The 20403-nt window shown below is 36.0% G+C and overlaps 4 protein-coding genes across 4 annotated transcripts; 2 read left to right on the forward strand and 2 right to left on the reverse strand.

Annotated features, from left to right (window-relative positions):
• The first annotated feature begins 58 nt into the window (after positions 1–58).
• On the forward strand, positions 59–5649 carry LOC145642298 (ubiquitin receptor RAD23d-like). The gene is made up of 12 exons (XM_081693422.1): positions 59–284; positions 1208–1369; positions 2075–2125; positions 2687–2757; positions 2896–2970; positions 3060–3237; positions 3636–3824; positions 3928–3993; positions 4071–4118; positions 4207–4316; positions 4393–4471; positions 5265–5649. The coding sequence occupies exons 1-12, from the start codon at positions 219–221 to the stop codon at positions 5400–5402; spliced, it is 1233 nt and encodes a 410-aa protein (XP_081549548.1). The 5' UTR covers positions 59–218; the 3' UTR covers positions 5403–5649.
• Positions 5650–6661: 1012 nt separating this feature from the next.
• Positions 6662–8693, forward strand: LOC145556574 (uncharacterized). The gene is made up of 4 exons (XM_081618226.1): positions 6662–6986; positions 7196–7299; positions 7428–7599; positions 7779–8693. Exons 1-4 carry the CDS (start codon positions 6807–6809, stop codon positions 7878–7880), a joined length of 558 nt encoding a protein of 185 aa, XP_081474352.1. The 5' UTR covers positions 6662–6806; the 3' UTR covers positions 7881–8693.
• Positions 8694–9107: 414 nt separating this feature from the next.
• Positions 9108–10565, reverse strand: LOC145642299 (small ribosomal subunit protein cS23-like). Its single transcript, XM_081693423.1, has 2 exons — positions 10179–10565; positions 9108–9575 (listed from the first exon to the last, which is right to left on the reverse strand). The coding sequence occupies exons 1-2, from the start codon at positions 10440–10442 to the stop codon at positions 9291–9293; spliced, it is 549 nt and encodes a 182-aa protein (XP_081549549.1). The 5' UTR covers positions 10443–10565; the 3' UTR covers positions 9108–9290.
• A 1562-nt stretch (positions 10566–12127) lies between these two features.
• On the reverse strand, positions 12128–17428 carry LOC145556575 (NADPH-dependent diflavin oxidoreductase 1-like). Its single transcript, XM_081618227.1, has 12 exons — positions 17175–17428; positions 16518–16595; positions 16308–16412; positions 15753–15844; positions 15359–15540; positions 15038–15135; positions 14448–14522; positions 14246–14356; positions 13628–13750; positions 13103–13222; positions 12771–12987; positions 12128–12681 (listed from the first exon to the last, which is right to left on the reverse strand). Exons 1-12 carry the CDS (start codon positions 17310–17312, stop codon positions 12152–12154), a joined length of 1869 nt encoding a protein of 622 aa, XP_081474353.1. The 5' UTR covers positions 17313–17428; the 3' UTR covers positions 12128–12151.
• Positions 17429–20403: the final 2975 nt, after the last annotated feature.

Raw genomic sequence — 20403 nt, forward strand, 5'->3', positions numbered from 1 at the left:
GGCAAGTATATCACCTAATCACTATCCCACACAGTCTCTCATCACATTTGACATCACCGCCTATAAATATATTCAATTTAATTATTTTAGAGAGAGAAAATCTTTTCTTTTTATTTTTTTCCTCTAATAAAACCCGTTTCCAACTCTCTCTCTCCTCCGGCGACGACGACGACGACGACGACGACGACGACGACGGTAGGGTTTTCCTTCATCATAAGATGAAAATCTTCGTCAAGACTCTTAAGGGCACTAACTTCGAGATCGAAGCTAATTCCGATGATTCTGTATATCCCCTTTCTTTGATTTTTGTTGTTTTGATTATTCATTGTTTTCGTACTGAAAATACCCTACTCAATTTCGTTTTGCGAATTTTGTTTGGTTTAGATCTAATTTAGGGTTTTCTTTTTTGAGTTTAGTGTTTTTCGTCGTTAATTAGTGTTCCAATTCGTTAATTCAAGGGTTTCTTGTTGTTGGGAGAATTAGGTTTTATTGAATTGCGTGTTTGCTTATGTTTGGGTTTTTGATTGATTTGATTAGGGTTTATTGGTTTGTGAAATTAAGGGTAGTAGTAATCAAATAGTGTGTTGTTATGGATTTTTGGTGTGGTTTTTGCGATTGTGAGTGTGAGATAGAAGGTAGGGTTTTGAAGTGTTGTTATGGATATTTGGTGTTGTTTTACGCGAAAGATTTTTAGTTTGCTGTTGTCATTTCGAGTTAGGATATCGTACTGTGTTGATTTGTGGCTAGATGTATCTGCATGTCTTATGATTGGAGTGTTGGAATTTAGTTAATGTCGTGTATTGCGAATCACCGTCAATTACCTCTACGAGTGGTCGTAACGGGTTGTTTTTGGTAGCATGTCAATGTAGCCGTGGATGTTTATTGTGATGAACAGTAGTTTGAGAAAGTTTTTGGGTTACAATGTAGTATAATTAAGTTAAATTTTCCATCTGAGGAAGTCCAGAGCACGGTTTCGTTGTGGTGTCTTTCTTGATGTTCTTGAGCCATAGGTTATTTGTGTATTGCATTAGGATAACTGGTTGTTTATTAATGTGTGTTTTAAGCTTTTGATGTAAAGTTCTAATATTTTTTGGTTATGTTTTATGGTGAATGGATAAGCTGTACTATTATTCTTGTCTTTGGATTTGATATGAGGCGCAATTTTTTTGTGTTTTTGCTGGGTCTTGACCACCAATTTCGTGTTTAGGTTGCAAATGTAAAGCAAAGTATTGAGAAAGCACAAGGTGCAGATGTCTATCCTGCTACCTCACAGATGCTCATCCACCAGGGAAAGGTTCTTAAAGATGAAACAACTTTGGGAGAAAATGGAGTTGCTGATAACAGTTTTCTTGTTATCATGTTAAGTAAGGTAGGCTCCTTACATTATCGGTATAAATGCTTGTTGAAATTGTCTTGATTAGTGCTATTTTTTTTAGTTGTATTATCACAATTCACAAACATGATAGAGAATTCTGTTGAATAATAATAATTCTTCACCCTATAGTCTTACCTTAGGTTTAGGGGCCTTGTTGAATGTTACATGAGTGTCGGTGTTTGTTGTTCTATGAAGACCCCTTGCCAAACTTAATACTTTTTATTATGGTTGCTGGAGACTTGTGGTCTATTCTGTCAGTCCGTTGCTCAATGCAGTACCTTTAGTATCATTAAAGTATTTCTTATTTTTATTTTGAACATCCCTTCACTGTCCAATTCAATTTTTTTTAAGTATAATTTTGGAATTTTTAATATTATTTTTAGCTTATAATTGTATGAAAAGAATTTCTTGTGGCATCACTGCTAGGTGGCATGTGAGAGAGATAAAGATTAAGATTGGTAGTTTTGAATTATTACAATACGCTTGTTTAAACTGGTCAATTGTTAATCCATCTTTTATAATTATCAGCATCTATGGGTAATTTCCTACTTATTTAGCATAAGAGATTAAAAGCTTTGTAAAATTAGGGATTAACTTAAATTTGGGACATCCCAAAATGCTTCATGCTAACTGTGGTGTCTGTATGACTTAGCTTGAAATTTAATGGTTATTCTTTTATGTATATATTATTAATTGCAGAAGCCAGCTGCAGCTGGAGCTTCTTCCGTGTCAGCAGCACCTGCTACTCAGGTTAGCCAATAAATTATATAAAGTGGTGTGATGACATAGTTAACATTACCTGATTTATATTTACATATCATGTTGTCAAGGAAACTTTTATGTTTTTTGTTAAGTATCGAGTAAATCTCACCCATTTGTCTTCATTAAAACATGAATGGGGCCTAAATATATTCAATATCTTGCTTTGATGGCTATAGTTGTTGCAGTGATAAGATTTTTTCCTTGATGGTTTGATTCTGTAATTGGCTGCTGAATGTTCCTCTTTGGCAAAGTTAACAATTTGACATGTAGAGGGGGTTGTCTAAGGGAGCTTTAAAGATTCAGATTGTAGAGTTTTAGCTATATTATGGTGTTCTTGGTGAGTGAATGGTGGCGTATAGTAATGTACGAATGTTATTATTGTCATTATTGTGAATTTGCATGCTTCTTGTCTTGTCCATCTACTTGACGTGGTGTAGGTGAAGCTGCCTTGCTTTTAGCTTTTGTGATCTGCTTTCTGGTATTTTTGACTTTTTATTTTTTGTAGTTTAATGTTTGTCCTATGATATAACAAGTGGCTCATATTTTTAGGCTCAGCCTCCGAGCACAACAGCCCCTACACCTGCAGCTGCTGTGCCTGCACCGGTTGCACCTCAAGCTCAGTAAGTTCCTGAAGTATTTTCCTTTTAAGTTCCAGGCTTTGGTGTACCTTTTTTTTTTTAATTAAATGCCAGAAGTTGCTAGGCTTGTATGATATTTTCTTTGTTACTGTGCTTACAAATGTTATGCTGTTATCTTAGGACCCAGACAGCTACAGAGCCTGCTGCTGCTGCCGTTGCTGCTGCAGCTGCCGTGACTGCTGCAGCTGCTGCTTCGTGAGTTTTAACCCTTTCTTAGACCTTCTCAGCAGTGTTTTCCATCAAAATAACTAAGTTGTGACACTAACTTATCTACTTGTATGCAGAGGGGATGCAAATGTCTATGGCCAGGCTGCGTCTAATTTAGTTGCAGGAAGCAATTTGGAGAGCACCATTCAGCAAATTCTTGATATGGGTGGAGGAAGTTGGGATAGGGATACTGTTGTTCGTGCTCTACGCGCTGCTTATAACAACCCGGAGAGGGCTGTCGAATATTTGTACTCTGTATGTCTATATACTACTGATTCTTCTTTGATGTTTTCTCTCTCCCACTTTAATTCATAAACGAGCATACAGTGTGCTTTCTTCATTCTAAAATTCTTGCAAAGATCTTATGGTTCAGGATTATGTTTGCCAATCCATTGTTGCTTCATTTGACTTCTGTAGTGCCTCTTATTTGGTTCTTTTGATAAAGAATCTTCTGCTTCGGCATTGTGCCATGAATTGTACTCTGATATGATTCTTATAATGCAGCTGGGAATTTTCTTTTTGATTTATTCTTTATATATCTACAGGAAAGCTGTTTTCCCCAATTGATGCAGCATGATTTACTGTCATGTTAATGGTTACTATTTTCTCTCCTTGATTCATGCTGAAATAAAATCTTGGTCTGTCATTTTTAGGGAATTCCTGAGCAAGCTGAAGTTGCTCCAGTGGCCAGAACTCCTGCAGCTACTACTGGTGCGCAGGCTGCAAATCCTCTTGCTCCGGCTGGTAATCCTCTTGCTCAGAACCCTCTTGGTCAGGCTCCTCAGGCAGCTGTACCAGCAAGTGGTGGCCCTAATGCAAGTCCATTGGATCTCTTTCCACAGGTATGCCAATGGGTTATCATATGTGTTAGTTTTTAAATAGTACTATAATTTCTGGTCTATAATTATCCTCTATTATCATCATTTGTTATTGTTTTTCACCTAGGGTGTTCCCAGTGTGGGTTCAAATGCTGGCGCTGGCTCATTGGATTTTCTCCGTAATAGTCAGCAGGTAATAGTCAATATATGTTAGTATATTTGCTTAATTGTGTAATTCCTTGATCCTGAATCATTATGTTTTCGATTTAGTTTCAAGCGTTGCGAGCTATGGTGCAAGCCAATCCCCAGATATTGCAGGTGAGCTCTAGTATTCAGTTTGTAATGTATTTTTAAAAAATATGAATTTATTGTGTAAGGTTTAATATGTTTTTTCGACCATGTCCAGCCCATGCTTCAAGAACTGGGGAAGCAGAATCCACAACTGATGCGGCTAATTCAAGAACACCAGTCTGATTTTCTTCGCCTGATTAACGAACCTGTTGAAGGAGGGGAAGGGTATTTATAGATCTTCACTATTTTTTCCATTCTGAAGATCTAATAGATTCTGACTATTTTTATATGTTTGGAGCAGGAACCTTCTTTCGCAGTTAGCCTCTTCAATGCCACCGACTGTGTCTGTGACACCAGAGGAACGTGAAGCCATTGAACGCGTATGTTTTTTTTTCCTTTTATTATGTTTTTACATTGTGAAAATATGTCATAAATAGAACTGAAGAGGTTTATGCTTCATTTTATGTGTCAGTGAAATTTAGGATGGGTCTTAAATTTTTGGCATAAGTGTTCTGAATAATGTTGGGGCTCATATGGATTAAGCAGTTAAAAGATAGAAAAAATTTAAAAGCTCACTTGCTACTACCTGCTTGTTATATCATTTTACATCTCATGTAAACCAACTTATGGTGATCAGAAAGCTGGTAAACTATAATTGCCTAACCTTTTTTATGATGTTTGTAGAAGTAACAAGTTTGTGTGTCCTATGTAAATAGAAAGTATGATATTATAAATAATCTATGTGCACCATCTGTTATGACCTTTAGGAAAAAATTTGGATATCGTGGTACATGGCTTTTTTAGAAACTGAATCATGGAAAGTGAATCATTTTTGGTTTGTGACTATTGCTGTACTCTGTTTATTGAACTTCTTATTATTCGTCTATTGTTTTGGGTTGTAACTTGTCATCGCAAGACACATGTGCCTCATTCAAACCACATGCAGATTTCATTTTCCCCACCTTTCCTCGTCCTCTCTCTCCTCTCTTTGTTGCTGAAGAATTTTTTACTGTAATGGGATGTGATGAAAAGTGAACAATTTATTCTTTCACTGGTTTCTGTTTACTAATCAGAAGGTAGTTTACATAGGCCAGGGTTTATAGTTTCCAATGATTTAAGTAGTATTCAATGCTCTGACTCTGCCTATTTTTATGATTTTTTTGGGTGTTGCAGCTTGAAGGTATGGGCTTTAGACGGGCCACCGTCCTACAAGTCTACTTTGCTTGCAACAAGAATGAGGAGCTGGCTGCTAACTATCTCCTAGACCACATGGACGAGTTTGAAAACGAGGATGATGAAGGCCTTTCCTGAGTTTAAGTGGGTTGTGTCGATTCTCATCGTTCGGCATACTCCTTTTTTTTTTTATTGCGTGCCAATAGAAGATTTGCGTTTATAATTGTCGGGCGCGTGAGATGGTTATTTGGATTAGTTGCAAACCTGGGATATATCAAATCGGCTAGATGTTAATCTGTTCAGTTTTATGTACCATTTAAACCTTTGATTTGCCTTATCTCATAAAATATAGCTTAAGCCAAGTGAAGAATTTTGTTTTTCCTTTTCTTTTGCTTTTCCATCATCATTAACTTAGGTGCCCATGTTTGTTCCTCTATGGTCGTTTGTAAAATCATACTTGGCTAGTTGGCTTCATCTCGTCGATCCTGATTGGCACAACCTATGGAATAACCTTAGGCGTCTTTTCCACAGGGCAATAAACAGCTTGGAGAAGAACAATTGTGGGGATTTAGCGGGTTTCTAGAGCATTTATAGACGGATAGACCCACTTTGAATACGATTCTCTTAAGCCATTATTTGAGCAGATTCACTTTCTTGGTAACAAGGAACCTTGCCTTTTATCCCCCAACTTTATTGAAGAATTTTGCCAAAACCTAATTATTCGATTCGTAAAAAGCGACACTGATAGCATGATAAATTAAGCATGATACTTAAGCTTCTTTTTTAAAGACATACTCATAAATCAATCAATCTTCAAAGGACGGAGGGAGTAGTTGACTAGACTATTTCATTAATTATGTGAAATGGTGTTACTTACAAAATCAAGTTTAATAAATCCTTATTGGTGTTCTGGAACCATTATTAAACTGGGATTTGTACTTCAATTTTGTGCTTTACTTGACCAAGTACAAAAAAAAAAAAAAAATCAAAAAAAAAAAAAAAAAAAACTATTCTATTGCAAAGACAACTAATAATTGTTGAATCATTCTCATTTTATTTCTCATTATTCAACCTTTAAAACTCTTTTCTTTTTGTGATTCAATTTTAAATTACTACTCAAAGCATTCTACTCATATAAAACATGACAACTTTTGACCTTTAAAAATTGTATATGTGACTATTATTTTCAAGAAGGACAACTTTTAACCGGTAAACATGTAGAACCCGCCACGAAAAATGAATTGGTGGTCATCAATTTGAATATTTGTTGATATACTATGCCATGGTCATAATGTTTTAGGGTCAATGGCAGTTCAAAAATCGGCATCTTTTTCTTACTATTTATACCCTAAGTAATTTCACGGCACCCTCTCACTTGAAACCATCAAAGTCCCCTTCAATTTTGACCCAGTTTGTTCTTCCTTGACCCGCTTCTATTATCCTAGAATGATCCATGCTTATATATATAGCTTTTGATCCTCCCAATATATAACATACCAAGCTCTTGAACACAAGGAAAGTCTATCAAAACTCGAAAGCAACATGGGAAAAGCATTGGATATTTTACTAGGAAGAAAATCTTCCAAGTTAAGTAGTTTGCTAGAGCATGCTATCACTAGGAACTCGTATCTCAAGAACCGGCAACAAGCACTCTTCTCCTTTTCTCAGTCCGATGTTATCCAACTCCTCAACCTCGGTCATCAAGAACAAGCTCTTCTTCGAGTACTACTCTAATTACGCTACCTCTTACTAATATTGGATGCCCCAAGAACTACTCCCTTCGTCTGGAATTAACTGTCACGTTGATATGGTGTATACCGTGATTTTAATATGACAACTGAATTTGGACGGAAGTTGTAGTTCTTTAGATTTATTGATCGTTAACACATATTTATGAGCTAGTCTTATAACAATCTTCATCTGATCAACAGGTTGAGCATGTGATGAAGAGCAAGAACATGTTGGATGCTTTTGACATGATAGAATCTTACTGCCATCTTCTAAAGCAAAACATGTCATTGATTGAAAAAAACAAGTTAGTGTTTATATATTTCCTGTTTTATGATTTGTAATCAATGGAATAATACTGTATATTCTTTACAAGAATTTGCTCAAGCTTTATTGTTGTCCTGTTTGCTAAATATATGTAATTTGTTGTTTCAGAGAATGCCCTGATGATCTAAAGGAGGCCATAGGAAGCTTAATTTACGCGTCTTCAAGGTTTGGAGATTTTCCTGAACTACTGCACATCCGGGATTTTTTCAGTTCAAAGTTTGGGCAGGAATTTGTGTCTCAATCACTTGATTCTCCTAGAAATTTTGGTGTCAATGAAAAGGTAATTAGCACTATTAATTTCACATATGATATATGTTTAAGGGTTTAGCCAAAGTATTCTCTTTGGCTGTTCATACGTGCTATATCTTATACTGTGGTTTGTATATGTCTTTCTGTTTTCTTAGGTGCATGGTATAAGCTTTGATTAATTTTAAAGTACGTTGTTGATTTTTGTTACAGATTATACAGAAGCTATCAAGAAGAAGACCGAGTTTGGAAACCCAAACGAGCTTTCTTAGGGAAATTGCATCCAACAATGGCATCAGTTTGCAGCTATGCTGAGATGTTTTTCATAATAACTCCATTCCTAAAATATGCATGTACAGCATTTCCGACTAAACCTTCGAAGGCAAAAAACAGGGCTAATCTTATTTTTCATAATAACTCCATTCCTAAGATAAGGAATTTGGTCTGTTCCTTAACGTGATCGAAGACTAAAGAACGAGGTTGAAACGCATTGCAACTTAAAGGGGCCGGGGTTTCTCTATGGTTGATCTCACTCGGAACAGGATAACTATGCAGCTGTGGAAGTTCCACCATTTGGACGTGAAACTGTATAGTATAACCACAATCTTATATGAAGCAAAAGCTATCATGGTGTTTTAATAATTTTATGTTCTTGTATGATAATCAATAAATACTTGTAAATTTTTGTATAATAATAATAATAACCATATAATTTAGTACCTCTTAGTCTAGCCATCTGTTTTGTTCATATAATGCGATCCTAAATACTTCTTCCGTTCTTTGTTTTTGCAACAAGTTAAGCTTTATGCATCCTAATGCACAACTTAAACATTAATAGCTTCAGTTACTTCGTATTTACTAGTGAAATCATTTTTTTTTTTTAAACACTGAGATCTATAAGATCAAAATCTTAACAGGTTTTAACCTTAGCATATACTTCCTCCATTCTTTATTACTTGACCCGCTTTGACTTTTACACTATTCACCACCCCTCCTTTGACCGTCTTTTGTGAATAATATGTAAGGAAAAATATATTCATGTATGATCTTTTTGGATTCGTCTCAATAAGTACTATAATAATATATAACTTTTATAATTTTTACTTATGGAGAATTTAAGTTATTGATCGTTAAAATTTTGTATTGGCAAGCGTGAAAAAAGAAACAGATCAAGTAAAAAAGAACAGAGGAAGTACTCCATTTGCTAAGTTTTCTCAAAAGTTCGCTCCATTTCTTTCCTGAACATACCAAAAATCAATAACAGTTTGATGATAATAATACCTCTATTGTTTAAACAGTTATGTTTGTAAACAAGGATGTATTTTCTAATACTTGGTGACATACTTTGTATGACTGAACATAATTAGAAGTGTAGAAGAAGCCAAAGAGAAGTTTCTGTGTGCTTCTCGTGTGAATTGAACCTTAGAAAACAGACACATAAATTCAAAGTGATAAGACATTCATGTTTGATCAACAGATATTGTATAAGGTATGACCAAACACGATTAGAAGCATTGAACAAATCAAAGAGAAGTTCCTGCAAAAATTGAACCTTAGAAAATAGACACATAAATTCAAAGTAATATAGCATGTTTATGTTTGATGGCTTTGATCAATCAACTAGATATAAGAGTGAAGTAGCAGCAATTACTCTAGTTGAGAACTCCTACAAACACGAGATACAACACACGCCTACTAACAAGAATATACCATATAACATGTACTCTAAGATGCAATATTACCACCACTTTGTTGCCACAAGTTGATGATATCAGTTGCTTGATTAAGAAGAATGATCATTTGTTTCTGAGATATCCAGGGCTTATTCTCAAGCAATACTTTGAGCTCTTCCCAAGCATCTTTCCGAGGCCAAAAGTAGTAGGGACTTAATGGAATCGTGCCATGTCCCGGTATGGTTTGGTCCAGGGCAAGGCCGATGTTCTTCTCCATCCATATGAATTTCAATACTAGCCTCGGTTTATCCATTGGCTTCACAGCCACTTTGAGCTTCTACATTGACAGCATAACGACGAAATCAAATCAGTCACAACTTAAACACAATCTACTCACCAAATAATATGCTATACTCAGCATACCAATTTCAAAGCATATGATATGATCAAAGGTTCAAAGAACATTATAAATTATTATTAGTTCAACAAGAAATCTTCATTATTAACTACAAGTATTTTTTTATGGGTAGCAGAAATAACAACCTGCATTTTTAACTATAGCTCAATACACGAGCATAACCTACTGTAATTCATTCAATATTATCATATAAAATTGCTGATTAAGTACAGTACAAACATGAAACTCAATTTCTTCATCACAAACAATCAAACAAGCATTACAAAAATACCCAAATATATATTTCAAACACATCAAAATCTCCAATTAAACCAATTTTGAATAACAAAAAATCAAGCAAAGCATCAAAATCACTCTCCCAACAAAATCAATTCATGCCTAAAACAGAATTCTGACAAAACCCCACATCAAAATTTTCAATTACACAAAGATTGAATAACAGAATTTCATGACATAGGCTAAAATTCAGCCAAAAAATAAAACAAAAGAAAGAAAGAAAGAAAGAGGGAAGAGTAGCCTAACCTCTTTGGTGACTAGCAAGTCATCTTCAATGTCAATCTCATCCCCAGCAATGGCGATATCAGAAATGGTTTCAGGAGCAGCAGAGAGAGAAAAACTGGAATTCCTCAATTTCTTGTTCAATTGAGGAAATGAAGATGAAGAAGAACAGGGTTTTGGGTTTGCAAAGGCGGGAGCTTTAAAGGGTTTAAGTGATAGTTTTGGAGATGGGTATGTTGAAGGTTTAACAATGGCGTTGATGTTTGGTTGAACCGCCATTGAAAGCATTTTTTGAGTTCAAAAAATGAAGAAAGAGAGAAGGAGATAGAGAGATGAGAAAGGGGTGTTTCACTGAGATATATCACTTGTAGGATAAGGAAATTTTCTCAATGAGGTCATGAGGTGTTTTCTGGTTTTTTCTTTTCTTTTTTCATGTCATCGTTTTAAAGCAAACTTAGTCTCAATAATGCGGGCTACAACATAGGTGCACCCAACACTATTTCATTTGAACTTTTCACTAAGGGCCTGTTTTTATTTACTTACTGAACTGAGTTAAATTGAACTGAAATGAGCTCAACTTAAATGTTTGTGAGAGAAGGAAGTTAGGAACTGAATTAAACCGAGCTCAATTGACCTGAACTAAATTGAAATTAAGCTGAAGAGAACAAGCCCTTATGGAGTAGTCAAGTGAACACAAAGTATAGGAAAGGGTGCAACACATTGTCATAAGTGGCATCAACAATTGTCAATTGAGAAGGGATAGTGTCACTCATCAAACATGTTTTAGCTGTTAGTCAAAGGTCGTGAAGTTGGGAGCACCAAAAAATGTTTTCCTAATTAAAATATTTGTGTGATTGGCTTCAAATTGCTTTGATATAACATTCAATTTTGGCTAAAGGGGAGCATTTGTGGACTTGGTTAGGTTATGCATTAAGGTGTTTACGGGGTTCCCAAAGGACTTCGGGAGTAAGTGGTAACCCATCTCTTGTACTCTTTAGAATCTTCTCTTGTACATCTTGACTTTAAATGCTTATATTTCGCAACAGCCGTGTAATCGAACCTAGTTCATTCTTAGAACTTTATAAACCTACTAGATTAAACCCCGTGCAATGCACGATTGTTAAATAATTCTAATGACAATAAATTTTACCAAAAATAATGGATATAAATATTATAAATAGACTTAGTAGTAAAAAGTATGAAATATTGTGAAAGAAATTAATTAAACATATAATAGTTATAATGGGCAATTTGATATTAAAGGACATTATTTTAGATTTTATACAAACTAAAAGTCATAATTTAATTACAATGAGTTTTTTTGGTAAGTGGTTTTGGAGGGAAAACATTTTAGAATATTTTGCCAAGTGTTCTCTAAGTTTCGCCTTTAGTATAATGTAATTGATAGTCTATAGGTCTGTTATGGTTCCAAACCAATTTATATGACCTTGAAAAAGAAATTACCCTCATTCAATTCAATTGTGAAAAAAAAAAAAAAAAAAAAAAATCCAAAATTGGTTCAGAAGCATAGATTATAGACTTTAGATTTGGATAATTTTCGACATTTTTGAAGGGTCCAAAAATGAAAGGCCCTTTATGTAACCAATTATTAACCATATTTGGCTATATGAGTACATATAACATTATATGAACTTGGGATGTATCCCATACCATAACTTGATTTTTCAAGACCTCGTCTCAAAATCTCTGATAGTGGATCGATTTCGTGTATTATAACCTTCAAATTCAGCACTGGAAAATATATTTTGACGTAACTAAGTTATGGATCAACGTGCTTTGGGTACATTCCATTAACTTTTCAACTTTTGGTGCTTTGGTAAAGAATACAATTATACTCTTGATTACAAAATGTTCTATGGTAAATGCTAAAACATGAATTCAACAGTATCCAAGCAATTTTATTTATTTATTTTTTTTTTCAGGTTAATAATGAAGTATTATTATTTAAAAAAAAAAAAAAAGGAAGTAATGATGTTTTAGGACCATGCTTCAACATGGTATCTACCAGCCTTCTCCAATGCCCTGAGCCATCTCACAGCAGCTTCCTTTGGAACCCCACTTTGTTTGCTAATGATCTCTTCCAAAGTTGACATAACATCTGAAGGCATTTTGGTTGAGGAACCAGCAACGTATACAGAAGCCCCTTTACTGAGTAAATCCCAGACTTTCTGCCCATGCTCCTGCATTTTATGTTGTACATAAACTTTCTGTGGCTGGTCTCTCGAGAATGCAACATAAAACCCCCCACCTTTTTCTTCTGAAAGAACCCCTCCATCGCGTGAATGGAGCAACCAAAAATCACTATATAAGAAATCATCTTCTTTATTCCGGCAACCAAAAAAGAAGAGAATGGGAGCAGTTGGACCATGTTGACTCTGGACAGCTCTTTCTGCTACAAATCCTCTGAAAGGAGCACAACCTGTGCCTGGTCCTATGAGAATAAGGGGTAATGATGGAGATGGGACGGGAAGAAGCCCTTTCTGGAACCATACAGGAACAAAAACCCCTATTTACATAATTTTAGAAAAATTAGCATTTTACGTCTTGACAAATAAGTCATAATCAATTTAAACGATTAAGTGATGGAGCAAACACCTTGTTGAGGATCAAGTGCAGCAAGCCACTTTGAGCAGAGACCAGACCTTTTCCTCTTATATGGTGTTGTCCATGTCACCACACTCACGGTCAAGTGCACTTCATTAGGATGAGCGACAGGAGAGGAAGAAATGGAAAAGGCTCTGCTTTTCAGAGGGGGCGTTAGCTGGATCAACCATTCAAATGGCATTTGGACAGATGGGAAATCCTCCAGTACCTAAAATCCATCGACTAAGTTTATGAAAATACTCGTGGAAGAAATTGTAGAGATATTAGACAATAGGGATATGTCAAGTTTGCTTCCGAGCTAAAGAACAAAAGAAACAACTCACCTCAAGGACAGTTCTTCTTTCCTTTTGGTTATACTGATATAAATCATCTCGGCCCTCTGCTGATGCAAAATATTCCAGTCTTTCCTTTTCATGCTCAGCAGTGGCAAAGTAACTCATCACCTGCAACACAATATATTTAGAACCTATCAAAATAATTAATACTAACACCAGCATTAACCCGATGCCTTTAAAGAGGCTCCCCACTACCTTGGGAAGGGAAGGGAATATGCAGCCTTATAATTGCAGTTATAGAAATGTAGCCTTATGTCTGAGATTACATATAAAGTAGGGGCCTGCATCGAAATGTACTTTCAGATATTCAAGATAAAACCCTTATCAAACACGAAAGGTGACTGAATATATAAACGATTCACACTCTTAAGGGTTTTTCAGAAAACCAAATCCCACCAGTGCTCTTTTAAAGCATTCCTATCAGTGCACTAATTACAAGGCATGGAAACAATGTTCAAAAAATGAATGACAGTGGGCAAACATTTGTCAACTTCCAGGCAGAACTTTTAGTACCTCAAAGAAATAACGTCTGGGGGAGGCTGAGTCAACATCCATGGTCGACTCCACAAATGTTCTTAGTCTGATGGGCACGCTAGATGCAGCAGCAGTAGCATTGCTTGAATCTCTCAACTGAACCTGCATTGATGATAATATTTCCATTTATTCATAGACACAAGGCAGGGACTGCATCAGTACAGCTAGATATATCTAAACGTTTTCTGCTGGAATTATAAAATCACCAATCAGTTTCTATTGTTCATTTTCAAGGGCAAGCAACTAAGTTGTCATAAAACTTAAGTTTATGACGGCCACAACCTATTTTAGTTTTGCACTCCTATATTAGTGTTTGTTTGTTAACACCAAAACTCATGGGAAGTAAAACTTCGTAGGAAGTGGAAGAGTGTGACATTATTTGGCTAACAAAAGCATGGGAAGTGGCATATCTTAGGAGGTTCCAGTTCCCACAATGTGGAGGAAGATGCTTACCTAGGCCCCATGTTTAACCAAATAACATTCTCCACTTCCTAGAAAATGAATATTTACTCTGTAACAGCTTAAAGTTCATTTTCCATCTTCAAAGTTCACAAAGTATAAATAAACAAAAGGACCTAAGTGGTTAAAATTACATACTGTGATGAATGCTTCAGGGTCCAATTTACAACGACGTATGAATGCATCTACTGCATCAGGATTTTGAGATGGAAGTATCTCAAGCACATCGCCAACTTCATATCCAACTGCCTGAAATATGATTGAGTTACTTCAACAAGGAAACCCTTTATTTATACTAAGGCTACCTTGCTAATCAAAGTATTGTTTTAATTAAACTTACATTTGAATGAAATTCACATTCAAGATGGCGGACATCCCTCCCACAGCTTTCTCGTGTTAGTGAACAATTTCTTGTCTGAAAAAAAAAAAATACAACCAATCAAGTAGTAAAATAAGAAACTTAATAATAATAATAATAAAAAAAATAAAAAATAAAAAATAAAAAAATAAACCCCATACAAAAACTCCAGCAAGTGCATGTACACATAATTTCCTCCACTCTAACTATTAGTCTATTACAGATACTATATCTCCATACTTACCCAAACTATTCTGTAGTGTGAGATGTTTAACATACTTCTTACTAAACCTTTTCCAGGCTCCTTTTGTAGGTTAGAAATACTGTTGGAAGAAGGCAATAACAAATTTAAAAGAGAAGAAAACCAAGGACGAATATAAAGCTCTCTGACATCGAACATACAAGAATAGTCTATAGCCTATACCAAAAAGAGATCTTACAAGAAACCAAATTCAACATACAATCCAAAAGGCATAGTCCACTAGGCGTAGATCCTTTTAGAATATCTCATCACCATGAGAATAATTATACATATTACATTTACATTCAGACGAAAATAGAAGTGGGAATACCATTTTTAACCAGCACTGAGGCCTACTCTTATCTGCAGGAAATCTAGCGGGAGACATCAAGCGGGCGCTTTCAATTAGCAATGCCCTGGACTCAAAATCTGGAAAAAAAAAAAAAAAAACAACCAAATAAACAATGACTCCTATACTGTGGAAGCATTATGTTATGAAAATAATTATAAAGCCATAAACCTTCAAAGCTTCAGCGATAATGAATATTAACTATCGAACTGAGTGAGACAGGACTCAGGAGAGCAGAGAACTATATTAGATTGAGACAGGAAATAAACTCTAAAAAGATTAAAGCTAAGCGAAACAAGTTACCTGAAGAAGTTGAGTATAGTAAACTTGCCACATCGTTGACATGATATGTTACAGAAACTTTAGATTGATTCATAAGTTTCATATCCGGAACTACATCTACCCCATTTGGAAAGAGGCTTGGATATATACGATTCAATGAACTCCATAATGAAGACATCCAAGGATCTAAAGATCCCTCATACCTATCATTTATCAATGAAGGAAGAAATTTTGTCAATAGATAGACTGAATGAGTCACAGTAAAGCTACGAGCTGTGAAAATTAACAATTTGAGATGATGCAACAAGATGAGCATAACATGGACGACATGATCTGATAGGTATAAAAACTTGATCAGTCATAGAGAGATAGATGTATAGTTTAGAATCAACAAATGATATCGATCCAACCCTACCCCGAAGGATGCTGATCGTCTCCAAGACCTCTTTCAATAATAGGTGTTCCACCAAGACCCAAAAGCCTTTTGTCCAGCTTCTTTGCAACAAACTACAAAAGAAAATAAGGTTCCTATCAATGCCTGAAAATGGATTATCTGACTCTCAAAGTGCAATTATCATAGAGACTGAAGGCATTGAATGAGAGCAGTTAAAGGCAATGTTTAACATACAAATAGAAAATAGTTAGCAGATACACAAGTTGGTTCCTTAATCTAATCTATCTTATACATGGGCATAAGTAGGAATGTAGGAAGTTCTTTTCTTAATGTATTGGCCTACTTTAGAAATGGACTGTACGTTCATTAGGGATGTCGATATATTAATGATAACACCCATTGGAATGCTCCTTTATGTCCCACTCATGGTAACCTTTTTAAGCAGTATGACACGTGCTACATAGGCTAGAATAAAAAACTAGATATACAACAACATAAGCAGATGCCAAGAATCCTACCAAGAGAGAAAGAGGTACCGTAGTTCCCCAACGATAAAGAGAGCCCTAGAAGTATTACATTGTATTTCTGGTATCCCGAGTCTCCCAATCCAAAAACTGCATGGTGTACTCCTTCCAGCCAGTCTTGAGTAAGGTGCCTTTGCAGTAGATACCTCCAAAACGCCTAAATTTTTAATTTTTTTTTTTCCAACCAGATTACTCATTAGTCGTTGAAACAAAAAAAATACAAACTCTCAACTCAGAACAATGTTCTGCACTTGCTACTAACCTTCATTGAATCAGGAGTGTCACCCTGACCTGTGGTAGAGACAACAAAAATTACAGCTCTTTGACTCGGCAGCAGGCTCTATGACAAGAAACAATTATACATCAAAGAATATACACTAATAATGTCATAGTACTTAAAGAATATAGCAATCACTAAGTTATCTAAACCTGAAATTCCACTCTTAAAACTTATTAGTCTAAGAATCACACGCGCTCGAGCACACACACTTAGGCAATGATTTTTCCCAAAGTTCTGAATTGAGTCTATGCCCAATATCAATGTTCAGGCAATCTCATGTACAGAGTAATAATAACTCATTAACCAAACATTTCATAGAATCAAACTTTCCTTAATCAACCACATATTACCATTAATTACCCAATTACAGAATATTCTGCAAATAGTTCATGCATTTACGTGCCTAAAATCAATAATTCAATAACTACATTAAAACAAAATTCTAACTTTAACACATTAACAAAAGCTAGGGTTACGATCAGTCAATAATCAATCAATCGACATAGTTTTAAAAAATATCTAACCAATTTCAACATACAATTCAACAATCAAGCAATTAACAAACCAATTGCAGCTAAAAGAAAGCATAAAACTGAAGAACAGAAGGAAATAAGAGAGAGAAAGAGAGATGAAAATTACGGGATCAAATTGGTCGATGGAGTAGAGAGAGACAGGGCAGCATCTGCGCTCAGCTTCACGGCCGATGCGCTCAGCAGCGTCCATGGCGTTACCGGTCTGAGAAGCGTAGAGAATGAGTAGTTTGGGTTTTTCCTCCATTGAAATAGCTTCTTCTTCTTCTTCAATGGCTGCTTCTACTACTCGAGAAGGTTGCAGAATGCTAGTACCTTGTTCTATGTATCGGTCTTCCTAATGCCTGTCTAATGAAGAGTTCACTAGAGTGATAAGCCTTTCAATATCTTATATCATTTTTTTTATCCGTGCAATGCACAGTTTGTTTAGTTTTTAGGAAAAATAGAAATAAATAATCTCACCTTTGCGTGATCTGACAATAACAATCCTACCTTTTGATTGTTACGAGACAATCCCACCTTTGCATGTCATCTTCTTTTACTAGACCCTGACTTGTTAATGACAGATTTTTGTAGGTTATATGCCATGTGTCAATATGTAATAGGTTTATTTCATTTTTTTAATAAAAAAAAGAGAAAAAAAAACAAAAATACAGAAAATAAAATAAAAAACCTAGCCACCAACCGCCACCATGAAACCCTACCTCCTACCTTAGCCACCACCAAAACCCGGGCGGCCGCCCACCTTAACCTTCGAAAATGGTCGGCCGGAACCAAGGATATTTAGGGGGGGGGGTTTCGGGGCTAGGGTGGGGATATTCGAGGTGGTTATGGAGGTTGGGTGGGAATTTTCGGGGCTGGAGGGATGTTGGGATGAAGTTGTCGGTGATTTTTGACAGTTTATCGGTAGTTGCCTAGCTGGGTGGGGTTTTCGACGGCAGTGTGGGGTTTCGACAGGTTTACGGCGGCTAGGTGGGTTTTTCAGGGTGGTGGCTATGGTGGTTTCGGGGGTGGGATTGTGGGTCACTGGGTGATTTCGGGGGTAGGTTTTGGTCGGCGGGGTGGTTTTTAGTATTAAGGGGTTCCGGCCGATTTTCAGGGGTTTATGGCGGCGGCCGACCGGTTTTTGGCGGGGCTAGGGGAACGGTTAGGGTTTCACGGTGGTTGGGGGTGGCTAGTGGTGGTGGGGGTTTTTTTTTTTCTTTTTTTTTATATATATTTTTTTTACTTGTTTTTGTTTTAAACTTTTTTTTTTGACCAATTATTGAATGACACGTGGCTATAAAAAATATATTAACCTGTTTAACAAGTTGTAGGTAAAAAGGTTTGTTAAAAGAAGATGACATGCAAAGGTGGGATTGCCTCGTAATAATCAAAAGTTGGGATTGTTATTGTCAGACCACGCAATGGTGGGATTATTTATTTCCATTTTTCCTAGTTTTTAAAGGAGAATAAGGTTGAAAATTAAATGCAATACGTAGCAATTGTATAAGTCTAGAAGATACATTATTAAGTTGGGGAAAGTGAACCAATCAACATCCATACCTTTATTGTTAAAGCTAGGTTATTTTTTTATTTTTTATTTATTTATTTTTGTTTAAAATGAGAAAGGAGATTTTAAAAAGAAAAGGTTAAATGAAGTAACATGTGGCATTGGTGAAAAATGAAATTTACATGTGGCATGATAAACATGATGGGTTTGTATTTTTAAGTGTAGAAGTATAGATTAAGCAAAGATATAGATATAGATTGTAATTGTGCTAATTAGAGCTGTCAATTCGGGTAATGGGTCGGGTAGGAGTGGGTCGGGTCAACTCGGATTGGGTCAATTCAGATTAATTCCATAACCTATGTGGGTCGGGTTCGGGTTGGGTCATGCTTGAGTCGAGTCACATCGAGTCATGCTTTCTATCGGGTTTGGGTCGGGTTAATAACAGGTCGGGTTACATTTGGGTTGGGCGAACAATAGGTCGAGTTTAATTCGGGTTAAAACGGGTTAGGGTAATTCTCGGGTTCGAGTCGGGTTCAGTTCAAGTCAATAATTAATTTGCGGTTTAGAATCAGGTCGGGTCATTCTCGGGTTTGAGTCGGGTTTGATTCAAGTCAATAATTTGCAGATTATAATGAGGTCGGGTCATTTTCAAGTCGGGTCATTCTCGGGTTCAAGTCGGGTCATTCTCGGGTTCAAGTCGAGTTCGGTTCAAGTCAATAATTTGTGGGTTATAATCAGGTTGGGTCATTTCCAAGTCGGGTCAATCTCGGATTCAAGTCGGGTTATGTTCAAGTCAATAATTTGCAACTTACAATCAGGTCGGGTCATTTCCAAGTCAGGTCATATTTGGGTTCAACTAACTATAAATAAATAATTATCATTTTTATCAAGCTAATTATTTCCTTTGACTATAATATATATGGCAATATACTAGGGAAGTATAATGTATAATTTAGGAAGATAATTCATCTCCTTTAACCACACAACAAATATATACTATATTTAACTCTTAAATTTGAGGATGAAACTCCTTTCTTTTAATGGACAGGACCAACTTGGACTCCCAAGACAAAATGCTTTGATCAACAATAATAAGGTGGTCTAAATTTCATTTAAGGTGATTTGAAATCGGGTCACGAACAATTTGGGTTGAATTTAGGTCGTGTAAAATAACATGTTGTGTTAATTTCGAGTCGAATTAGTAACAAATTTTTGGGTTGGGTAAGTAATAGGTAAGATAAAATTCGGGTCGGGTCAATAACAAGTCGGGTTGAACTTGAGTCAGGTCAATAACAAGTCGGATTATTTTCGGATCGGGTTTGTAACAAGTTGGGTAAAATTCGGGTCTGGTAAGGAACGGGTCGGGTTGAATTCAGGTCAAGTTAGTAACAAGTCGGGTTAAATTCAGGTTTTGACGAGTTAAAACGAGTTTGGGTCAATTTCGGTTCAAGTCGGGTTCGGTGCAAGTTGATTAAATTGGCCGTTGTAAACCGGTAAATCGGTGCAAGTTGTAAACCGGTAAATTGGCCGTTTAAAAGCAAATTGAATGGTTACACACACCCAAATGGACTCCTGGAGGGTATTAGGGATCATGGTAAACATTTTGGCAATTTTTATTTTCGGGCGAAAAAAAGTCAAAAATTTCCAAAATTGAAGGCTAATATCCACGCTTTTTGAGAAATTTTGGAGGTTTCGGGGACGGGTGTCGAAAATTCTTGAAATTCTATGGGATACATCTCGGGGTCATATAATGGCGTTTGGAACCATATCTGATCATTATTTGTTGCCATAAATGTTCGTGGTAGGCTTGAATTAATGAAATCGGTGCAAGTTGTAAACCAGTAAA

Source organism: Chenopodium album, chromosome 8 (genome assembly GCF_948465745.1).
Source record: "Chenopodium album chromosome 8, dcCheAlbu1.1, whole genome shotgun sequence".
Classification (NCBI taxonomy): domain Eukaryota; kingdom Viridiplantae; phylum Streptophyta; class Magnoliopsida; order Caryophyllales; family Amaranthaceae; genus Chenopodium; species Chenopodium album.

What these genes read in the sequence shown, in the direction of transcription:
- LOC145642298 (XM_081693422.1), top strand. Translation starts at nt 219, where the DNA reads ATGAAAATCTTCGTCAAGACTCTTAAGGGCACTAACTTCGAGATCGAA. An exon ending in CCGGTTGCACCTCAAGCTCA is followed by an intron (nt 2,758 to 2,895) that starts GTAAGTTCCTGA and finishes CTGTTATCTTAG; the next exon opens with GACCCAGACAGCTACAGAGC. An exon ending in CATTGGATCTCTTTCCACAG is followed by an intron (nt 3,825 to 3,927) that starts GTATGCCAATGG and finishes TTTTTCACCTAG; the next exon opens with GGTGTTCCCAGTGTGGGTTC.
- LOC145556575 (XM_081618227.1), bottom strand. Translation starts at nt 17,312, where the DNA reads ATGGAGGAAAAACCCAAACTACTCATTCTCTACGCTTCTCAGACCGGT. An exon ending in ACCCTGAAGCATTCATCACA is followed by an intron (nt 13,751 to 14,245) that starts GTATGTAATTTT and finishes TCATCAATGCAG; the next exon opens with GTTCAGTTGAGAGATTCAAG. An exon ending in CCAGACGTTATTTCTTTGAG is followed by an intron (nt 13,223 to 13,627) that starts GTACTAAAAGTT and finishes ATTGTGTTGCAG; the next exon opens with GTGATGAGTTACTTTGCCAC.
- LOC145642299 (XM_081693423.1), bottom strand. Translation starts at nt 10,442, where the DNA reads ATGCTTTCAATGGCGGTTCAACCAAACATCAACGCCATTGTTAAACCT. An exon ending in ACTTGCTAGTCACCAAAGAG is followed by an intron (nt 9,576 to 10,178) that starts GTTAGGCTACTC and finishes CTGTCAATGTAG; the next exon opens with AAGCTCAAAGTGGCTGTGAA.
- LOC145556574 (XM_081618226.1), top strand. Translation starts at nt 6,807, where the DNA reads ATGGGAAAAGCATTGGATATTTTACTAGGAAGAAAATCTTCCAAGTTA. An exon ending in AAGAACAAGCTCTTCTTCGA is followed by an intron (nt 6,987 to 7,195) that starts GTACTACTCTAA and finishes TCTGATCAACAG; the next exon opens with GTTGAGCATGTGATGAAGAG. An exon ending in TCATTGATTGAAAAAAACAA is followed by an intron (nt 7,300 to 7,427) that starts GTTAGTGTTTAT and finishes TTGTTGTTTCAG; the next exon opens with AGAATGCCCTGATGATCTAA.